At 44.2% G+C, this 21,857-nt stretch overlaps 1 protein-coding gene across 4 annotated transcripts in view; it reads right to left on the bottom strand.

Annotated features, from left to right (window-relative positions):
- Positions 1 to 21,857, bottom strand: part of CUNH10orf128 (chromosome unknown C10orf128 homolog) — a 39,640-nt gene that overhangs the window by 9,241 nt on the left and 8,542 nt on the right. For all 4 annotated transcript variants that reach the window (XM_019555646.1, XM_019555649.1, XM_019555648.1 and 1 more), the window contains 3 exons: positions 21,373 to 21,426; positions 17,286 to 17,396; positions 11,207 to 11,231 (listed from right to left, as the gene is read on the bottom strand). In XM_019555646.1, the coding sequence (XP_019411191.1) occupies positions 11,207 to 11,231; positions 17,286 to 17,396; positions 21,373 to 21,426 (190 nt within the window). The remainder of the gene's footprint in view (positions 1 to 11,206; positions 11,232 to 17,285; positions 17,397 to 21,372; positions 21,427 to 21,857) is intronic.

The raw sequence follows: 21,857 nt of genomic DNA, 5'->3' as shown, positions 1-21,857 counted from the left end.
TTAGCTGTGCAGTAAAAGTCTCAGCGTAAAAGTCTCACCCTGCCACTATTAGGGTGTAGGAATCTAATAAACTTCACAGCAAGGTAGTACTTGTAAATACAAGTACTACCCTGCTGCAAAGTTTTTTCATGTGCAGCAACATGTGTAGATGCTGAGGTGGCTGGCTGGGGAACAAGGGTGCTTCAGTGTGAGGGCTGCCTGCCAGCCAGCCCCCAACACTGAAGTGCCCTTATGCCCCAACCAGCCCCTCCTTAGCTGCTCTGACCAGGCTCTATCTTTGGCTATCTCTCAATACAAGGAAGATGTCTGTTGGGGTGGGTGCATTATTGGTGAGTTTTAAGATGGCTGAAGAACCCAATCTGTGCTCTGCAAGTTTTCCTACAGCTATGACAGGTGGTGCCCTGCTGTAGGAGGGGGGTGGCAGCACAGCTGTTGGCCAGGATGTGGTGCTCTTTCCTTCGTTCTCTGCTGTTTCTTGGCTTCCTGAGCGTGTCAGGGAAGAGACTGTCAGTAGGTTTTTTTCCCACTTCCCCTTTCTGCATGACAGAGAGAAGGACACAGGCTCTGGTGCAGTAATATCACTGAGTCCAAACAGAATGTTGGAACCCAGAGGTACCCGGTGGGGAAGTCCAGGGAAGGAGCCAGGAGGCAAAGAGAGGCCTGACAGGGAAAACCCATCCACCCCTGTGATGGGTCTGACCCCAGGAGGGAGAGCAGTCCGTGTGGAGGATGAAGGCCCTAGAAACAGGGCAGGGTGTACCCCAGAAGGCATCGAGGCCAAGAACAGCAACCAACAGGGCGGGCACCCAAAGAGGGTCCGATCAGAACAGAGGGCACAACAAGATGCTGAAGAGCCCTAGAATTCATTTGGTGGTGAGGATGTGGTAGCCACAAGAGTATATCAGTGGAGGCTGGTCAACTTTAAGTTAGTTTTCTTAAGTTATTGTTTAAAGAACTGTAGTACACCAAACCATGATGAGTTTAGTTGCAGGGATGTTAGCCCCAGCCAAGGAACGGCTGAGGACAAGCTGATGGCTGGCGAGCAACCCTTCTATAAGCAATGGGCAGCTCGGGTGAGAGGATATCACCTGGACAAAGTGAACTCTGAAACAACAATGCTAGATCTGGCCCAGGATGTGGTAAGTGTGTGGGTTGGAGACCCATGAAGAAACCAAATGAGTGAGATCACACAGGGTAGGAGCAGCCCTGTACTAGGCTGCTCCCAAGAGGAGAACGTGTAAAGGTGCTCCCAGAGAAGGTTTACTGCATAGTATTTTACTGTGCAGTAAGCCTTGCAGGGGTTGTAAGCCAGGGGTAGCCCAGGGGTAATTAGAAAGGTTGTAGGAGGTATGCTTGGGTGGGCGAGGATGGAGCATGCCCTGGGGCGTGGCAGCAGCATCTCCCCAGAGCGTTCTCCTCTTACCTGGGGGTAGGATGTGCCAGACACCACCGGCCTCGCACAACACACTGTGGCCCCTCCCTGCACCCCACCCCAGCTCACTCTTCAGAATGGTGGGGGGGTTGTGCTGCCCCCAGAGGTGCGTGATTGGCTGGATGGGAGGCCAGTCAGTAGCCTGCAGAGCCATGACCAGCCATGGCAAAGTGGTGTGGTACACGGCTAAGCAGGGCACAAGAGCCCCTCCCCACCATTCGACCCTCATCCCAGTGCCACTGCTACGCATGCCCCTGGGAGAGCAGGGGGGGCAATTCACCCCTGCCCCATTCCCTCCTGCACTGTGGGGGGCTTGGTCCCCAGCCCTACTCCCTCCCTCACTGCCATGGCAGGGAAGATCAAGGCCCCCGCATGCTCAGCCTACCCAAATAATTTTTTCTCCCTTCACCTGTGCAGTGCCTGCCTCAGCCCCATCCCCACTCCCTCCCTCACCACAGGGGTCTCAATCTACCTCCCACACCATTAAAAATGGGAAGAAAATATAAGGGGGTACATGAGCTGAAACTTTGAGACTGAATGGGGTACACCTGTTAAAAAAAGGTTGAAAACTCCTGCTTTATAGCATTCATAGCATGTGTAGAAGTGCCCACAGATAAGGAACCTAAGGCACAGTGACTTGGCTACGGTCATACAGTAGAACAGTGGCAGAGCCCAGTGGTCTAGCCAGCATGTCTCTCAGTAGAGTGGATATGTATTTGGTGTTTGTTTCTGAGATACGTTATGCAAATGGTGTTAATGACTTTTTTTCAGAGAGCATTTGCTTATTTCTTTTATATTTATGGAGTACTTTTGATTGGTTCCCTATTTTAAAAATACTTTATTCATAAGGACATGTGCTGTGTCTAATTGAGCAAGCTATGAGTATTGTCCTCAGGCAGGGGGTTGGACTTGATGACCTTTGGATATCCCTTCCAGCCCTATTTCTCTATGCTTCTATGATGGTGAATTACACTCAATTTCATATATGCAAGCTGAGAAAGTCTGTTAGGAAAATTACATGTGCACCTAGCATGCCTCCTCCTCCCCCAGTTTCCTGTGTGAACAGCTCAGCTGGGAATTGAGCATAACTAAAATTTAGGCATTACTCTCAGAAAACAAAGGAGGTTTGACAAATAAAGAATGGTTCTCTTCATTAGCTGAGCTGTAAGCTCCAGTTCCCTGCCTGCAGCTGTCCCACTCACCTGCCCCACTGATACTTTCTTAGCATTTGGCAAAGGGAAAGGCAGAAGCTGAGTCAGGTAGTCAAAGCAGGCCACAGAGAAATAATTTTTTGAGGGGAGAAAAGTGGAGATTCAGCCAGAGGAAAAGCCTGGTAAGGGGAATCTGTCAAGACCATCCTATGGCTTCTCAGGGAGGATCTCCACCCTGAACCATAAGGTGTGGTTTGGCAGAGTGGAGCTCTTTGCCAAATTTGCACACCAAAGTTCCTTGCTGGTTCTCCTTTTCCCCTTTGAAGGTCCACATTGGCGAAGGGATATGGGCAATGTGAGAGGTGTACAGCCATGCTGAAATAATTGATGAGCGCTGGTTATTGGATACTTATAAAATATGTTGCTTTAGCTTACTAGAAACAGTTGGAAAGAAACAAGTGGCAAGTGAAATAGTGGTTTTAGAGAAGTCACCCCAGCAGCACTTGAAAACTGTTGGCTCTGGGGATACCTGCTTTTCTTCTTATTGAGCATATGGAACTGGCTTTGTTCAGAAGAACCAAAACATAGGAGCACAAACGTTTGTAGCAGTTTAAAAGGACAAAACGTCTGTGGCAGTTTAAAAGGAACAGTCTCTAAAGAGAGTGAGTGAGTGATGGGTGGAGGAGCTGTTCTTGTTTTCTCATTTTCTCTGTTGCATGCCAAACAAACATGCTGTGGGTTTGCTACCCTTGGGTTAGACACTGCCCAAAGCATTCTCCAGCCCTGCTCTGGAAGGCAACTCTCAAGACCAGGAGCTGACACTCATATTAAGAGGAAGGGTAGCTCAATGGGGTAGATGGTACTCCAGCAGGTTGGGAGCTCTAGGTTTTGGTCTCTGTTCCTCTTATTTGGATGGTTTTTTCCTGCACCTCATGTTTAATATTTTTTGGATAAAATGAAGAAACTGTAGTGAGATAGTTTCTCTCTCACTGAAGACAGGGACCAGGCCAGAACTCAGGGCCCCTTCATCAGCATCCAAGTTTTTGCTTGTTCATCCAAAACTAAATATTGTGGAGCCATTGTCCCTGCAAGTTGTATCCCAAATGGTTGGGGTTTTTTATATCAATTTAATTTATAGAGATATTTTTAGATTTAAGAGAACACAGTTTTTAAGAGGGAGGTGGCGTGACCAAAGAAGTTAGGTTGGCTGACTTTTGGCCTGGAGTTCTTGTGAGGAACATTGTGGAGGGCTCAGAGTGAGCATGCTTTGTTGTAGATCAGTGGTTCCCAACCTTTTTAGCCTCAAGACACCCTCCAAAACTTTTCTTGTAGCACCTCAGTTGAGAGTCACTGATATAGTTTATAGATAGCTTCATAGGAGGACATCTAAATGACCTTTTCACCCTAGGAGAGGATGACAGTCTGGGCCTAGCAGCAGGCCCTAGAAACTGTTTTTTCATTGTTTCCTGATAACATCATACTTCATTTTATTGGGGGAATGTGAGTCCTTGGGTTAACTGATACAGTTTTTTAACAGTTTTGTTGCTACTGCAGTTCACTGTGCCTGAGGAGAAAAAGAGAGACTCTGGGGAAGCTGGATGGAGAGAAATCAAGACTTTCAGGAAGGACAGGGGGAATTGTGGGAATACAATAAAGACTGTTTTCAAGTGATGTTTTTTGCTGTGCTGTTTAGGCCACCGCACTCTGACACCCCCCTCACTGCCTCAGTAACTCTCTAAATGCTACAGGTGCTCCTGATAGCTGGGAAAGCCAAGGGAAAAGAACAGCCAGAGTCTCAAAGCCAGCAGCTTGCCTCTCTAAGGCTAGGGACAGACATTACATGTAAACTGGGTTAAGTGATCAGAAACTAGTTTAAACCTGTAACAGAACAGATGTTCAGTGCATATAAACCAGTCTGAGAATGGCTGAAACCAGTTGAGATAAACCTGGTTGAATGCAGTATCACACTTAACTAATTTGGGTCAAACTGGTTTATGAAACATCTGTCCCAGGCCCCTTGTTGGTTTAAGTTAAACCAGACTCCCCCAGCATCTCAGCATGCTCTTTGGGGTGGGCAGGGCTCTCTGCTCCATAGCAGAGCTGGCCCCTCCCTTCTGCTCCCTGGCTGCAACTCCAGCAGTCTCTGCAGGCGTCTGTTGGCTTTTGCTCCCCTGCCTCCATTCCCCACTCTCTGCTAAGCAGGCATTCCCCTGTCCCTCACAGAAACCTCCCAGCATTAGCTAGCAGACCACATGCTGGCTACCTATGAGCTGTGGCACATTGGGACAAAGGCAGAATCAACAGACAGCTGGTAACGTCCCTCTATTGTTTTCCTGATGGGCTGATAAACACTGAGTTAGGGGTGATAAACATTCCCTGCTGGGCTGGTCAGGATGGGGGAATCCTCCCTGATCACAGCATCCTGCCAGGGCCTGGCCATGCCCCCACTTCAGCTCAGCACTGTCGAAGGGAAGGGAGGGCTGCTCTAGTGCCCCCTCCACCTGACCCCCCCAGCTTCTAGCCTGAGCCACTGTAGGCATGTGCCTGCATTTCTGGGATGTCTATCTGGTTACAAAATTGATTTAGCCTAGCCAGATTACACTAACTTGAAAAGATTGAATCACTTCAGGCTCAGGCTTTTTGAATGTCCATCCCTAATCTAAAAGCCAAGCCATGGTTGACTTCAGGAGTTCCATCAGGATGGAGACTGAACAAGGCTTTTTGGGGTGTTCTGAGGCAAAGCTTCCCCTTGAAAAGGAGTTGATCCATGACAGGTGGTGACTACTCCTTGTCATTAGTTTAGGATGATGAGCAGAACAAATAAGCCATGATTCTGAATATTCAGCAAAAGTCTTTCTTTCAAGCTCAAGTATTATCATCTCAACAGTAATATTCTAAGGCTGTGGGCTGTTGTCACACTAAATTGTTTGAAAAGAAAGGGCACTATTTAGCACTTAAGAACATTTATAAGCTAGACTAATGTGTGTATATTATCTGTCTGCGCTATATGTATGTTTGAGCTAAACTAATATTACTTTAAATCCTGGTGAAACATTTAAAAAATATATCAGTTTAGCTCCCACATAGGTTTTATCTAGACCATCCATGAGGCTTGAATGGAATTGATTGGTTTTATCACCCAATGCCATCAGGACTTGTTTGATGAAAACAATGCAAAGATAAAAACCCTTCTTGATGGGAAGGGAAAAGCTTTCTGTGACTGGCAGAACCATCCTATGTCCAGTCAGAAGCTCCAACCTTAGACGTTTTCAAAACCAGCTAGACAAAGCTTTGACTGGGATGATCTAGTTGTTGTTGGTCCTGCTTTGAGCAGGAGGCTGGACTGGATGACCTCCTGAGGTTGTTTCCAACCCTAACTTTTTATGATTCTATGACAGGGCATTGTGTTCACATGCCTGATGTATGTTTACCAAAACAATTGCTATACTCCAACTTAGCCAAGGACAAAGGACTCACGGGGGCCACAGAAAATGCTTTGAGGACAACTTCAAGTTGAACATTAAGAAGTGTGGCATTGATTTCAGAAATTGGGAATAACTAAGCCAGGACAGGGCTATATGATGATGCCTTGTGAGAGAAGGTACATCATAAGTTGAGGAAAACTGTCGTGCCCTGGAGGCAGAAAAACAACAGAAATGGAAGAAAAGGAAACAAGACCAAGAAATCTGTGGTCCCACCCTCCTTTTCACTACCACCTATGGCATCTGCCATGGAGTCTGTGGCTCTAGCACTGGCCTTCTTAGCCATCAACAGCCTCATCTACAACCCTTTACTTGTCCCATGAGAGTGAGCATCCTCAACTGTGAGGGACTGTGCTGCCACCAAGGGTTTATCTATACCAGTGGTCCTGTAGTCCAAATCTATCCCACAAAGCTGTGTCATCTATCCTGAAGGGCTCTCTGATGGTCTAGAAATTTGGCAGCAAGGTATCAGTAGTAGTGTTAATTGCCGCTCTCCTGCTGCCAAATTCTGGACTTGCTACAAAGCTTGTGGGCCAGATAACATGGCCCTGCATGCTAGATCATTTTGGTGTATCACCAAATCTGGGTGTGTAGGCTCAGGCTCAACCAACTGCACATGCCAACTACAGACTGTGGGGCCAGAAGGGTAGGTGCAACTGGTCCATATCACAGCAGCAGTGTGTGCTATTGGGCTATTCCAGAGCATGCCCTGACCTTACGCTGTTCACCCACTCCTTTATGCATGCCCTAAACCTGAAAGTACCCTGTGGAAGCCACTCCAGAGCCATGCCAAGAGACTGTTTTCAAACATCTTAGATACAGAGGTCTCAAAATGATCTCAGAGGGATGCCTATAAGCATCCTCAGTGGTGCAATTCTGGTTTCTGGAGCATGTTAGCAGGAATGGGCCGGTGGAATATACTGAGACCCAACCTCACTGAGGTACTCCAACATCACACTGTAGCCAAGCTCTGCTAAATAAAGTGAACAAATGAAACATCTACAAAAGAGCAGTGGTAAAAAGCTGTAATTTTAAAGCACTTGCACCGTGTATTTCTCCATGTGCTGAGCTTACTCAATGTTTAGGACAGACATACCCAGACTTTTCTAAACTAAAGGTTACTGTGGCAGTTTAACAGGTAGGCCACTCCCAAACTGGAAAAAAATGGATCAGACTACTGCAGACTCCATTGACTTTAAAAAAAGTAAGGTGTAACTCATGGCTAAACAGGGTCCAATACTGACCAAAGTGGATGTTGAGTCAATTAAGGTGGAGAATAAAATTGGAGGCGAGCTACAAAGGCACCCTCTCTGTGTTAGAAATGAGGAAGGCTATGGGCTGTATTGCAGAAGTTTGCGGATCACATTTGGTTTGAAAGGTGGCCCTTTTGTGACTCATGATTTTTCTTAAACTATACAGACATGTACATTGTAATCAAGTAAACTGTATATGTTGCAGGATTATACAGAGAATAGTCAGGTGTTCACTTATCTCTTGCATATAGGACATTTGCTTTTATTTGGAGCTCAGTACCAAGAGGGTTACAGTGCTGAGGAACAGAACAGGGATGCTCTTTTTGGAAAAGCACAGCCCTTTACCACTTGACCTATTAAAAACCTTCATTTGGTCTTCGTAGTATAGGGTCAGTGACACACGGTTGAACAGCTCTGATTCTATCCCGAAGATGGCACATAATACATACTCAAATTAATTTCACATGCTGAAATGTTGGTCAGTAGAGTGAAAACATGCCAGAAGGCAGTGACCCATAGGAGCAAAGCTATGTTTTACAGGCAAGTCCAGAAGACCTAGTAAAGTCAGCAGAAGGAAATACCTTGGGAGAAAGGAGGTGGAGAAACAAGCTAATAATCACATGATAGCAAAAGAAAATCACTGCCACACTGGATGCTGGTACTGTGCAGCTGCCGAGGTTCTTCCCTCCTCCCTTAAATATCGTAATGACCTACACACTGCATTTACAATTTGATCTTGTGCTGAGTGATTTACATTGGCGAATGTATATTCCAGTTAAGCCGTAAGAAGGACTTCGGGGTGTTTTGTTGCTCAGAACATATTGAGCCAACAGATTCCTGGTTGCTGTTGCAATACATTCAAATATGCACTTTTTCCTTTTTAGTAAGTATTCTTAATCTCTCTGTCCTTCTCCTTGCCTCTGTTTGCCTCTTTCTTTGTCTCCTTCTGTCAGAATAAATCTGGCTGCCATGCACTGTAGTTAAGTCAAAATATTGCCAACATTAAATGTCCCCAGACATTTTTATTAATACATTAAACATGCATGAAATTTTAGGCATTATAATTTACCCAGCTTACATCAAGATGGAAGTTGAAGCTGACAAGAGCTATTAATTTTTTTTTAAGAAAAGACATTAAATAATTGTCAGTTGACATCTAAATGATTGTTTTGTTAACTTGACAGCATGATGCCTAAAAATCTCTTACTCTTTAAGTATTAGCAAATAAACAGACAAGAGCTGTTAATTACTTCCTAATGAACAGCCAATGTGATTTTTAGTTACTTACATTTATATTTTAAATACCATGTAACTCATCAGGGAGGGGACAGTTCTTTCTGTTCTTTGATATAGTGCTTAATTCTGGGCATTTTTTTTAATTCCAAAAATATTAACAAATTATGGGGAAACTGAGAGAAATCCTATAAAGAGGAACAGGAGCCTAGAAGTATTGACTTAAGAGAATGTATGAACTAAGTAAGCATAGACTGGTTAAATACCACCTACCTATTTATTCATTAATATTTTTTATTGCATTTATATGCCTAGTATATGTCTTTCAAACAAACAGAAAACAATAAACACCCAGACCCTTAGGTGGTGTAAATCAGTGTGACTCCATTTATTTCAATGAAACTGCAGATTTACATCAGCTCACAATCTGATCCAACAGAGGACAGAGATCAGTTTGATTAATTTGAAGGGCATAATAAGGAGTAATGGGATAACATTAAAAGAAAACTTTGGCTGAACACTGATTCAGCGGCAAGTTATCAGTTGAATTAAACTCACTTCTCCTCGTGGGTGACTACCAGTCACTTACTTTTTTAAAACTATTCTCATTACAGAGAAGACCAAATAAGGGCTGATGTTCCCTGCAACTTTTTGAGACAGTGCTGTACCAGTTCGAATGCGCACTTAGGGCTACATGAATCTAATGGTAATAAATATGGCCATACAGAAGGCAACGCACACTGATTGTCAGATCTCACAGAACGCTTCACATGGTTATCTGGGATAAGATAACTGGAACAAGGTGAAGCATTGGGATGAGTTCAAATGTATTCTAGGTCTTGCTAACTCAGTGGGAATTGCAGTAGCAGCTAATGGCATAAAATTATCTTGGAATTCTAATCCAGGGAGATTTAAAGCAAGTAATAAAAATAATATAGATCTAATTATCACACAAATCACCAATGGCTTGAGTAAATAAGAAGCATCCCCTTAAACCAAAAGCAAAAAATAAATCTGATAAAAATGAGTGCAGTGCTTAGATTAATAAATACTCTCTGGGGGCTCCCAATGCTACTGTTTTTACTTGCATCTAAGACAACTCAGTGTATGATGACCCCCCAGTAATCAGATTCTATACATGGAAAGATTAAAAATGTCTCGAATCTACTTATTTGAAGATCATCTTTCTTTCATCCCCCTGGAGATGTAGGGGGGCAGGAAGTGCAGGGGCAGGTGATACGGGGAGGTTAAACAGCTTACCCCCTGCTTGTGCCTGCTCCCCTCCACTTCTGCTCCACCTTCTGCTCCTCCCTTCCCTTCCAGCCTCTGCTTCCCCCCACCCTTCCCCAGTTTCTCTGCTCCTACTTCCCCCTCCCATTCCCCCTTTCTTTCCCCCAGCCTCTGCTCCCCTTCCCTCCTCCCCCAGTCTCTTTACTTCCCTCTCCTCCCTATCCCTCCCCAGCCTCCTTGCTCCCCTCTCCCCACAAAGCCCCTAGCAGTGTTCCCTGCCAGCAGGCTCTATCCCTGTCTGAGCCAGGGGCACTGAGCACAGCCCAGCGCTGGGCCCTGTACCACCTGTGATGGCTGCATGCTGCTGCTATGGGGCCAGGCTTGGGCCTGCCTCAGTTCCCCAAGGAGCCTACTGACAGAGCAAAGGTGAGTGGGGAGGGCAGAGGGGCAGACAGGGAAACAGAGGCTATGTGTAGGGTGCAGATGGGGAATATAGGTTGAGGGGGGAAATGGTAGATGCAGAGGTGGCAGGGGGTGGGAGAGCAGGCAGCAGCTGTGGCTATAGCTCTTACCCCGGGTAGGAAGCTGGAGCCAGAACCAGAGCCACTGCCCTTGTACTCACTTCTAAGATGAAGGGATTTTGCGGGGGGATATCACCTTAGAACTGAGTAAATATGGTATTACAAAAGAATCAGTGATGTCCTTCAATGATTTGGGGGAACAGGGAACCTCCTGCATAAGTCTGAAGTTTCACCAGAGAAGTTGAACTAGGAGGGTGTCGAATCCCAATTTGGAGGTAATATAATGTTTTAGTAGTAAGCCAGGTCATGTAACAAGCATTTGGTGTCATATACAATGCCTACATGTCTCAGTATAAGAGGGTCCTTTACTCTATTGCCTTTTGCAGGGCAGTTAGCTCTGCTTTTAGTCCCTCAGGCAGTTCAGTTTACACCAAACACACTTCAGTTTCTAACACAACAAAAGAAAATCCTCCACCTTCTTTGAACACAGGAGGACACATATTTCCTTAAAACTTTTTTATCTTTTCCTTTTTAAATTCATTTCTATCTAGACTTTAATATGTATTATATAGTATAATAAACAGTCAATCAGAATTTTAGAGAGAATTTTCTTTTGTTGAGAACTGTATATTGTTCGGCCTTCATTTCTACTTGGAAGGAAAACAGATTTGAAAATCTCAAAATCCTGCATGAAATGGGTCTTCTGTTTTCCCAACAGCAGTACAGATCTGGAAATCTGGCCATTAATGGCTTACATGCAGATAGAGATCCGTTATATATTTTTATTCAAAGCATTTCCATTTTTAGCCTGTTAGCCACTACGTATATGGGGAGAGTGGGTTTTAAACTTCATATTTTGTGTGCCCAAAACCACACAGAGATTGATAACACAAATTACCCTTACCTTCGTTCCATTTTCCCTTCTGACTCTAAAAAAAACAGTAAGAAAAGGTGGTTAGCTAAGTTCTCAGGGATAGAAACACAAAGGAGATAGGCCTGCTTATATACTAAGGTGATGTGTCCATGAGAACCTTGCTACGGTAGATTGGCTCTTACCTAGAAATCCTTACTGAGGCAAAACTTGTTGACTTCAGCAGGAAAGTTGCTGGAGATGGTAGAATTAGGTTAATATATTTTTCCAAAGCTCTTTTTAATATTATCATTTTATATGCCGTTTTTGGTGGCTATTTTTGGTTGATGTATCAGCACCCAATGTAGTGAAAACAACTATGAGAATTGACATTTGAGTGGTCAAGAAATTAAGATAAACTGATCTGATGTTTCGAGTTGTTTTCTAGTGACTATTAGGGAAAAACTGGATGCCCTTACAGCAAGTGCCACTGGACTGTCAGTATTCATACAGAGTAGGGTGCGATATTTCATTTAAAAGTTCTCCTTTAGAAGCCTACATGGGGCACATCCACCCCTCACCCAGCCACACCCATGAACTCCCCCCCACACTTACCTGGGACAGAGCCAGGGGCCGGGGGCAGCAGGAGCACTAAAGAGATGCTTTGGCCGAAACCAGAGAGTCTCTTTTGGAGGACTGACTGCCTGCTGGCTCTGGGCACGGTCAGGGACCATGCCTTGCTCCGCTGTTCTGAGGAGCAGTTTTTTTGACCCCTGGATATCCAGGTGTCTAATTTTCTCCATGTGCTGCAAACTTGCAGTGCAGGTAACATTTTTCATTTCCACACATGCCTCTTGCCCTGCCTTAAAGGGGTTTGAGACAGGGCAAGAGGGACATGCGCGCTTGGTCTGGATGTACCCATTGACGCTAATTACCATAGAATCAAGTTCTCTCCCTTAGCAGGAAGGTCTGAGAGATCTCCCATAGGACTTGACCTTGTGGTTTCAGATTGTCATGCTGAAGGGGAAGCTACTGAACCAAAAGTGGGACTGGTACTGAAGCTGCTTGTGTTGTGGCACTGTTGCCCTTACAGGGTTAGATGACTACCACAATGGTAAAATATTGTTTCTTTACTGAGTGTGATTATCAGCATTCCAACCATAGAAGCAAATGTTGTCAGACACAAACAATGGAGGGCCCAGCATATACTATCCATTTATCTCTCTGAGTACAATCATAAAATCTTTCTTGAAACATGGATACAGTATTCCAGGGGAAGCCCCATCATTACTGAACAGAGAGGAAGAATAATTTCCCTAGACTTGTCACTCCTGTTAAATGAATTTTTTTACATTTAGAGTTGATTCATATTCAACTTGCTGTTTGCTATAAGGCCCTAGTCCTTGACCAGTAATTCCCCAATTTGTATCTGTGCATTAGTTGTCCTCTCATAAGTGTAACTACAAGGCACTGCACTCTAACCTACCACAGGTAAAGCAAAGGGACAAGGGTGGTCAATGTCCTACTGCTGCAGGTTGTAAAATACACTCAAGGGTTGTAAAAATACACTCAAGAGATCTTGGCAAGTCCATATTGCTGTCCTCAAGGTGCTTAGAAATAGATTCTGTAATTACATGCTCTAGCAGGGTTGTGAACTGTCTGTAAGTTTACAGTCTGCAAAAAAAAAAAAAGGCTAAAAATGCTTATCCCAAAAGTTCATTAAAAATTTGACCTGTTTGTATACTACTAAGAAACCATGAGTTGCGTGAAGACCCATCATTGGAATGAAGCCAGATGCAGGTGTTGATGGACAGACATAGAGAGCAGACAAGAGCGCTGCCTTGTGTTTGAACAGGGGTGCAGCATGGCACCTTGCAGGGTTCAGGGTTTTATAGCCTATAGCAGGCTCTGTATCCTCCTTCCCTCCCCAGCCATTTGCATTCCATCACTTATTGTCTTCCTGTAACAAATGGCTTCTCATCTTGAAGGTAGCAGGATCACATGGCACCTGGGCAATATGGCAGGACAGAGAGGTGGGGAAAATTAAAATTAATTTTACCAGGTTTCTGGGTTAGGGCACAAGCCAAATTTAGAAAAAGCGCTTTAAATTCCTAAATTTGAACTTGGCCCATGGTACTGCTATCCAGGGCCTAGCAAAAAGGTTACATTTACATTATGCAAAACATGTCAGTAAAAAAGTGTTGTTGTCCACAAAAAAATATGCAGCTTGTCAGTAACAAAGTCTTAGATTGGCAACCCTGTGGTCTAGTATCTTTCCAGATATCAAAGTTAGAATGACTAGCCTTAGGTCTTCTTTGTTCTCTTTTAAATATGGCACTATATTTGCCCTTTGCCAGTTTTCTGGGACCTTACCTGGCTTTCCTAAGTTCTCAAAAATAACAGCCAATGGCTCTGAGATTATGTCAGTCATTTCACTGAGTATTCTAGGATGACTCTTACCTAGCCCTCGTGACTTAAACATTCGTTTTGTTCAGAGCTCTTTCACAAAATTTTCCTTGCATAATATCTGGATTTGTGGCACTTTTTTGCTGCATTCACCACCCACAAAGAAGGCCAGCTACAAATACTCATGAATCACCTCTCCCATGCTTGCAGGATGCTCGCCCTGACCATCAGAATCAAGGAGATTGTGGTCCTAGGACAGGGTGTTCACTGGTCACCATCTATCAGCTTTGACAACACACCTCTCAAGGCAGTGAACAAGTTCTACTACCTTGGATCCACAGTGAGTGACAACCTATCACTGGATGAAGAGCTAAATGTACACATTGAAAAGGCAGCTACCACTTTCAGTAAGTTCTCCAAATGAGTCTGGAACAATACTATACTCACAATCAAAACCAAGCTGTTTGTGTACAAAGCCTGTGTCCTCAGTGTCCTTATGCACAGTAGTAGTAAGACATGGTCAACATATGCATATCAAGAAAAGAAGCTGACCAGCTTCCACCTATGCTGTTCACAGTGCATCCTTGGCATCAAGTGGCAAAACAGAATCACTAACACAGAGGTCGTCGCCAAAGCCAACCTGCCAACCATCACTGCACTACTCAAACAGCGGCACGTATGCTGGCTTGGCCATATTTGCAGGATGGAAGATTGGCATATCCCAAAGGACATCCTCTATGGGAAAATTGCAGGCAGGGAGAGAAGACGAGGGTGGCCAAAGTTGCACTTCAAAGATTTCTGCAAGCAGGATATGAAGGCTTTTGGAATCAACCCAAACCTTTGAAAGGCCTTAGCAGGAGACAGGACGAAGTAGCACTCTCTTCTCGATCATGGAGTCCAACATCACAATAAGAAATGGTCACTCAAATTACAACAGAAACATCACCAAAGGAAACAGCTTGTTAGTACAGGAACCCCTAACACTATGCACACCTGTAACCACTGTGGCAGGACCTGCAAGTCTAAGATCAAACTTTACAGCCACAAGAGAAAATGTTCCACCAGTCAGTAGAATAGCTGCAATATCCACCATCACTTGCTGATGAATGGATGCCATAAAGGCACAACTATCCTCCTTATAAAATTTCTTTCCACTTAAGAGATGGGTATCACTGATCTAGCCTAAACTTTTTGTCAGACGTGCTACAAATTAAGCCCTGAACCCCTCCTGAGTACCACTTCAATCCGCCTCTCCTGCCTGATTCTGCTCCTTGTTCTGTGCCCCGTGCCTGAACTGCTGCTGTGCTTCCCTCTACCTGCCCTATCTGTTGTGCTGTCTGCCCCCTTCCTGATCTGATGCATGCTACACACACAAGCTGTTCATAGCAGTTGTGGTATGTGTGTCACAGGTTGACCAGATCACCATTAGATCCATACCATTTCTTTCATGATTAAAAAATGGCCCTTTACATGTAATTAGCCATGCATATCTCCATGAGAAATTCATCACAGAAATATCATTACAGAAAGTAACTGCTTAGGTAGCAAATTGGTTCTTATTTACAGTAATCCCATTTTCCTCAGTGGGAATGCTTTCCTTTTATTAGTTTTTTTTCCATTATCCTATTATATGGAATTCTGTCGTGGCTCCAGTTTGTACTATCATGCTATTCAAGATGACTCTTTTTGGAGCAAGTGACTTGGGACAGATATTAAAACTCAATATTCTGTAATTTATGGTAACAAAGAATTCAGACTACCAGATTGAGAAGGGGATTTCCAAGAAGAATTCCCTAAATTGTGAGGAGTGCCAGTCTGGGCTGTTAGCATGGGTCCAGGCCAATATTGCTTCAACAAGAGGCATCCAAGAAAAACCCAGGACACTTGGGGCACTTATACACATGCTCTGGGCATTGTGGGGTGGGGCGGTGCTATAACTAAAGCAGCTCTGCGAGTTGCTGTAACTAAAGTGCCCAGAGCATCACATGTATCAGCATCCCCATGCTGAAAAATGGGGATGGGGGCCCCCACCACCATTTTTCAGCATGGGGGCACTGATACACATGATGCTGCGGTTGTCTGGAGTGCAGTAATTACCATGCTCCAGTAGACTCAATTAATTGATTACCATGTTCCAGCAGACTTGATCAGCAGACTTGATTAATGAGTCTGACCCAATGCACTGTAATTACAGTGTTGGAGCAGCCTTGCTACACGTCTATAGGCACCCTGGGTGGTGGGGTTCTAGCGATTCAGTAGGTTATATGATTTTCCTATAAGAACATGGATGAATGTACAGATTACAGTGACTTAACAGAGGAAAAGAACTTAATGCACTTCAGCTGTTCCACAATAACTGTCTGTGTGTCTAATTTTACCCAGTGGTAAATGAAAGCTGAACTACTCTTCAATCTGGGTATTTCTTGTTTCCTTACATTTGCCTGTTTTTTTTTCGCTGCATTTAGTATGCTGCTTTATTTTTTGTCCTGAATTACTGTGAAGTATTGCTGGGCACTCTTACTATGTTCAACCACATTGAAGGCAACTTCAACTGCATTTCAGTTGGGAGAAATTATCCCAGTATTGATTCTGCCTCTTAATTTGTTAGCGTTTTAGAATTTTTCTGAGTAAGAGGAGCTCTGTGGGCCACATTCAGCACCAGATGAAATCAATGAGCACATCTACATGAGATGTTTAATGTGCAGTAGCCTATAACACTGTACAGTAGCGTGCTGGGCAAAAACTGTGTTGATATGCTACTGTGCAGTAGTATTAGGCTACTGCACAGTAAGCATCACTAAAAAAACCATGCACCAGAGCTACTGCACAGTAACTATAGTTACTGCACATTTAATTAGTACTTCATTAAGAAAGTATTAAACTAAAATATGCAGTAGCTACTGCACATTAATGAATGTGTAGACGCATCCACTGAGTTACAATCTGCCCCTAGTATAGTGAAGAAGCAAAATTATGTTCTCCATTACATTGATGTATATTTGGATTTTTAAAAACAGCATTTTCAACTAAGTATTAATTTAAGATTTTGAATTTAAATCCAAAACTCTGGGCTGTGAATCCATGCCAAAGCAAAAGGAAGTGTTACAATAAGCAACTGTGAAGTTAGATTACAGAGCTCCCCAGCCTGAAATAATGCTTCTAACAAAAGAACACATTCCCACAGCAAATAGCATTCTAGAGAACCCAACAGCACCTTACAAGCCATCTGCTTCTTCCAGCTACCATTGGAAGTAAATGGGAATTTGTCCATATACCTGAATAGATGTTCTATCAAGCTCTGTATACAGAAGTCAGACAAGCATATCCGAGTGGAAAAGCCAGAATCAGAACAGTGTGAAAAATGGAAATTGTGGCTAGGGTGCTAGGATCGAAATTATAACTAAGTACTCTTTAGTCATATCTAAAGTTCTATAGTACTTTTTCTTAAAAAATTAATAATTCCAAAGACAAAACTGCATGGAACTGAATTTATCTCCCTTGTAGGCCTACAGAACTGCGTTGATCATACTAGAATTTATAAGTGGACTCAAGGAATTGAAATTCAGACCCCTTTTCATATTGTTTTCAGGACAAAATTTACTGTTTTTTCTTGGACGTCTAAGCTTTTATTCAGTTCTTCCTATACATAAATGTTGTTCAGGTCACCATGTTGAAATGCCAGAAGAATTTCCCTGTGGGTCAGAAAACAAAAGTATGTTTCTCTTACCTCCAAGGATATTGTCAATCAATTGTCTTTTGATCATACAGATCTTTAATGCTATAAAACCAATAGCTAAAATGGCTCCAAGAGTAACTCCTATGATAACGTATGTGATATCTGCAAAATAAATGAAAATAAATGATAGACTATATATTGTAAAATAATAAAGAAAATAGTTTGGCATTTTAATGTTGGTATGTTAATGGCATAAGAGAAGGATGCCAGAATCAGAATGAATATTATTGTTGAAAGATGACCACATGCATTTTCTCACACAAGAAGAAGCTGAATATGAAGGGCAAGATTATAAGCTTCCTTAACCACATGCACAATACAAATTTACACCATCCATACACACAGTAGAACTGAGCTAACTGAAATCCCTTATGAGGGAACCCACTGTAGGTTGCTGTCATTTGTAAATTAGTGAATGAACAACTTCCAGTAAAAGGGGGGACATTAAATGGAGAACCAGTGTGGGCTGGAGAATAGGCAGCTGGTTTGCATGTGGCATGTGGTCTCTTTCTGTTTCTGCTAGGACCTGCTGTGTGATATTGGTTATGTGAGTATTCATCTGAGGTGTTGTCTATTTAGATGAGAGTTCTTTTGGGCAGGGCTATTTGTTGTTAGTGTAAGTGCAGGGTAGAAAACAACGTTTGCATGGGATGCTATAGAGGGGGGATTGCACCAGATGTCCTCTTTGAAGTATCTACCAACCCTGTTTTTTAAGATTCTGCCAGGTAGTTTTTACAGCATACAGCACAAGGAGGGCACCAATTTGTCTGAGGCCTCTAGGTGCTACTGTAACATAAATAACATTTAAAAGGGCAGGCTGGAGCTGCACTAGGTACAGTTTCCTTACATACCATGATTACTTCAAATTTAAGACAACCTTCCAATAATTATATTCTATACATAGAACATTCTTTAAATACTTCCCTCTGGCCACTGTGGCAGGGAAAGAGATGCCTTGACCCCTCCCCCCTCACTTTTCCCACCCAGCCACTTGCTTCCACAATGTCTCTCTTGCCAAACACTTGCCCTTCCCCACCTCATTGTCTGTCCTGCCCTTCACCATCTGTTCTGCCTCCTAACAGTTACTTCTCCTATTGCCTGTGCCCCCCTACCCCTGCCTACTGTGTGCAGTGGTTCTGACCCTGACCCTTGCTCTGGCTTTAGCTCTGGCTTTGGCCATAGGCACAGAGCACATGGTGACTCTGGCCTTGGCCTGGCTAAGTACCAGTGACAAATGCAGCAGCAGTGGCAGCACCAGCCCTGGCTGCAGCTCTTGTGCTGGGACAAGGTTGGAGCCAGAGCTGGATCCAGAGCCCCAGCAGGTCCCCTGCCTCTGCATGGTCTCCCTAATGCCTCCCACACTGTATAGTCTCCTTTGTGCTCCTCCATGTTCATCCTGCCACTATACAGTCTTCCCTGTACTACCTCAGCCACACTAGCCACCCGATCTCTGATCCAGGGTAGCTGGTGGCTGTGGCTCCAGCTTTGGCTCTACCTCCTCTAGTTGCAGCAGCTGCCTGCTCAATGCTCATCCTTGCATTCAGTATGAAGGGTTTTTTCCCTTTGTTGAATGAGGGAAAAAAAACCCTCTTTTTTTTGTATTTGAGTAAATATGGTGTATATTGGCAGTAACATTTCAGTTTTGATTATAGCATTACTTTCTAAGATTCTAGTACCTGGTTTAATAAAATTAGGAAGTGGTAGTGCCAGAAGTTCTTACTTGATGACTCTAATAGTAAATCTTTGTAGAAGGGAAATAGCAGCATTTTAGGGTGATTATACACATGCAGGCAGGCTGCTCCAATGTGCTGTAATTATAGCAAGTTGGAGCGGACTTGATTAATCAAGTCTGCTGGAGCCCAGTAATTATCATACTCCAGCATACTCCAGTGTCATATGTATCAGCATCCCTCACTGAAAAATGGCAGCGGGGGTGCTTTAACTAAAGTTTGTTTGAGGAGTTTTAGTTAAAGTGCCCTAGTTGCCATTTTTCAATGTGGGAATGCTGATACATGTCACACTCCAGGCGCTATAATTAAAGTGGCTCCTGGAGCCATTTTAATTAAAGTGCTCCCTCCCCACTCCCAAGAGAATGTATATAAAACACCCTTAGGTGTGTATTATGAGGTGTATTACTCTTCTGCATCATCACAGTCACATCATGGTTTCACATGAAACTTTAATACTACAGGGTGCACATTTTCATGATCTTTGGGGCTCCAATGTGCCTTTTAATGTTTCTAATTTTATTACAGGCATGCCTGAAAGCAGCAATCACAGACCAGTGCTTCATTATAATAGGCACCATACAAACACAGAATAAGCAGATGATTATTATATTATGATAATAATAATTATAATCCTAATCAGCATCATAATTTTGGGGCTCCATTTCCCATTGATAAAAAGATCTATATAAAATAACAAGATCTAATATCCTTAGCATGTGTTTGCTTTTGTTACCATGTTCTCTTAGCCCCAGGGTGGACAATTATCTTGGTGTGAGGGCTGCTTAATTAGTTTTGGTGAGCTATCAAGGGCTGTAAGGGTAGCCCTGCCCTTTGACTGGTACCCTGCACCCTGGCCACCTTCTTGGGACTGGAAGTCCTGTCCCTAACCCCTGACATTTGCCACCAGAAGTCCCTTCCCTTGGGGGTGGGGGTAGGGGTGGAATTGCCATCTTGGAACCAGAAAAAAAACAAATCATATACTAAAAATCAAACATGTACTATAATATATTTTATTTTAAAAACATATATATTGTCCTTATTTATATGAGTATGTGCAATGTATACAGAGGCAATTACATAATAGCTCAAAATAAAGTCCTACTTTTGTATAATGTTTGTGGGAGACTGTGTGAAATGTAGTTAGGAGGTGGGATATGTGTTATGGGGTATGGGGTTTGTGGGGTGTGTGTCTGGGGGGAGGGTGTGGGGTTTGTGAGGGGTGCATGTGAGCTTGTGGGGGGTGTGGTTGTGTGTGAGAGAGGGTGTGGGGTGTGGGTATGGTGGGGTGTGCATGTGGAGCTCCCCCCACATACATGGCCCTCCACGGCACACAGCCCCTCCTGCCAGTGGCAGCGGCAGCAGCAGCAGCAGGACCTCGGGGTACTTATGCCTCTGTAGGCAGAGCTGCCCAGTGGCGCACAGTTCCAGCCAGTGCTGGAAGCTGCACAGCAGAGTGGCAGAGAGTAGGGCCAGGCTGGCCTGACTTCAGCACCTGGATCTCCCCATGTCTGATGTGCAGCTCACAAGACCTAGCCAAGGCTACACACTGTGGGACCGGGGGGAGCCCCACACAATGGAGCCAGCAACCTGACTCCGCTTCCTGCCATCAGGTGCAGCTCCTAGGACTCCACTGAGAAGCAGGGAATGGGGCTGAGCCTGCTGGTCTGCATTGTGTGGGGCTCCTTGCCACTTCTGGTGGAGTCCCTGGAGCTGCATATGGTGACAGGGGGTAGGAAAGGCTGCCAGCTCCATTGTGCTAGGCTCCCCACCATGGTGTGCAAGTTCCAGGAGATGTATGTGAGCCACAGGGAGCCCTGTATAATGGAACTGGGTTTACGCAGACTTTCTGCTTCTCCTTCTGCCCCTCCTTTCCCCCTGGCTGGGTACAGGGTACATGCTCTTGGTTCTGTGCTCCTGACCAGCTTATACTTTTCCCCACCTGCTGCTGCTTCCCTACCTGCTGCCCAGAGTGCTGCAGCAGGGACATGAGGAGGAGCCACTGGAGGCCAGGGGAGTTGAGCAGTTCCTTGGGTGGCTGCAGCAGTGGCAGCAGCAGCCTGGCCTAGAAGCTGTGTGCTGGCTGGGGCCAGGGTTGGGGCTGTGGCTCTCCTGTCCACGAGGGTGGAAGTGCAGGACATTGCCCCAGTGGGAGTGGGTGAGGCTCGGCCACATGTGACTGCAGGAGGGGCAGCCACAGGCTCAGCTGGGTATGAATAATTAGTGGGCACCCACCTGCACACTGGATGAAATTGCCTGGTGGGTTGGATCTGGCCTGCAGGCCATATTTTTCCCACCCCGTCTTAGCCTACAGCTCCTGTAGGGAAGGTGACATCTTAAAATAGACTCACCTACTCCATCCTCTTCAGATGTTCCAGAGGCATGAACCCTTGCTTTCCAGATATCTGAAACAGAAAAGATTGGGCACATCACAATATGTAAAACAATGTACTGTATTTAGCTAGTGACCATATGTACCTGGTAATATCATGCTTGCTTGAAAATCCTAACAGGATCATGCCAGGATATTACTAGTGATTAACTGATGTCAGATGACAAAATTTAAGAAATGTATCTAGGCCTTTGTAGAACAGATGTGTTATTGGAAGGCTATTTAATGGGAGAATTCTGAAGAATCTTGAATGAAACAACATTTTTTTTCAATTTGTTTTATCATTGAAAATGTAAGCTGGAATAAGCAAATCGAGAATATTTTTTTAAGTAGTTCCACTCAGAATCATAGCAGCAACAAACCCGTGCTGGCTGTCCCTTAGAATGTTAGCCTGGGCCAGTCCCTCAAGGATGGCCTCCTTAATAAACTTTTCTAAGATCTTCC

The sequence above is a fragment of the Crocodylus porosus genome, unplaced genomic scaffold (genome assembly GCF_001723895.1).
Source record: "Crocodylus porosus isolate Cpor-Errol unplaced genomic scaffold, CroPor_comp1, whole genome shotgun sequence".
NCBI lineage: Eukaryota > Metazoa > Chordata > Crocodylia > Crocodylidae > Crocodylus > Crocodylus porosus.
The sequence above is the reverse complement of the archived record's forward strand: the minus strand, read 5'-3'. Positions and strand labels throughout refer to the sequence as shown.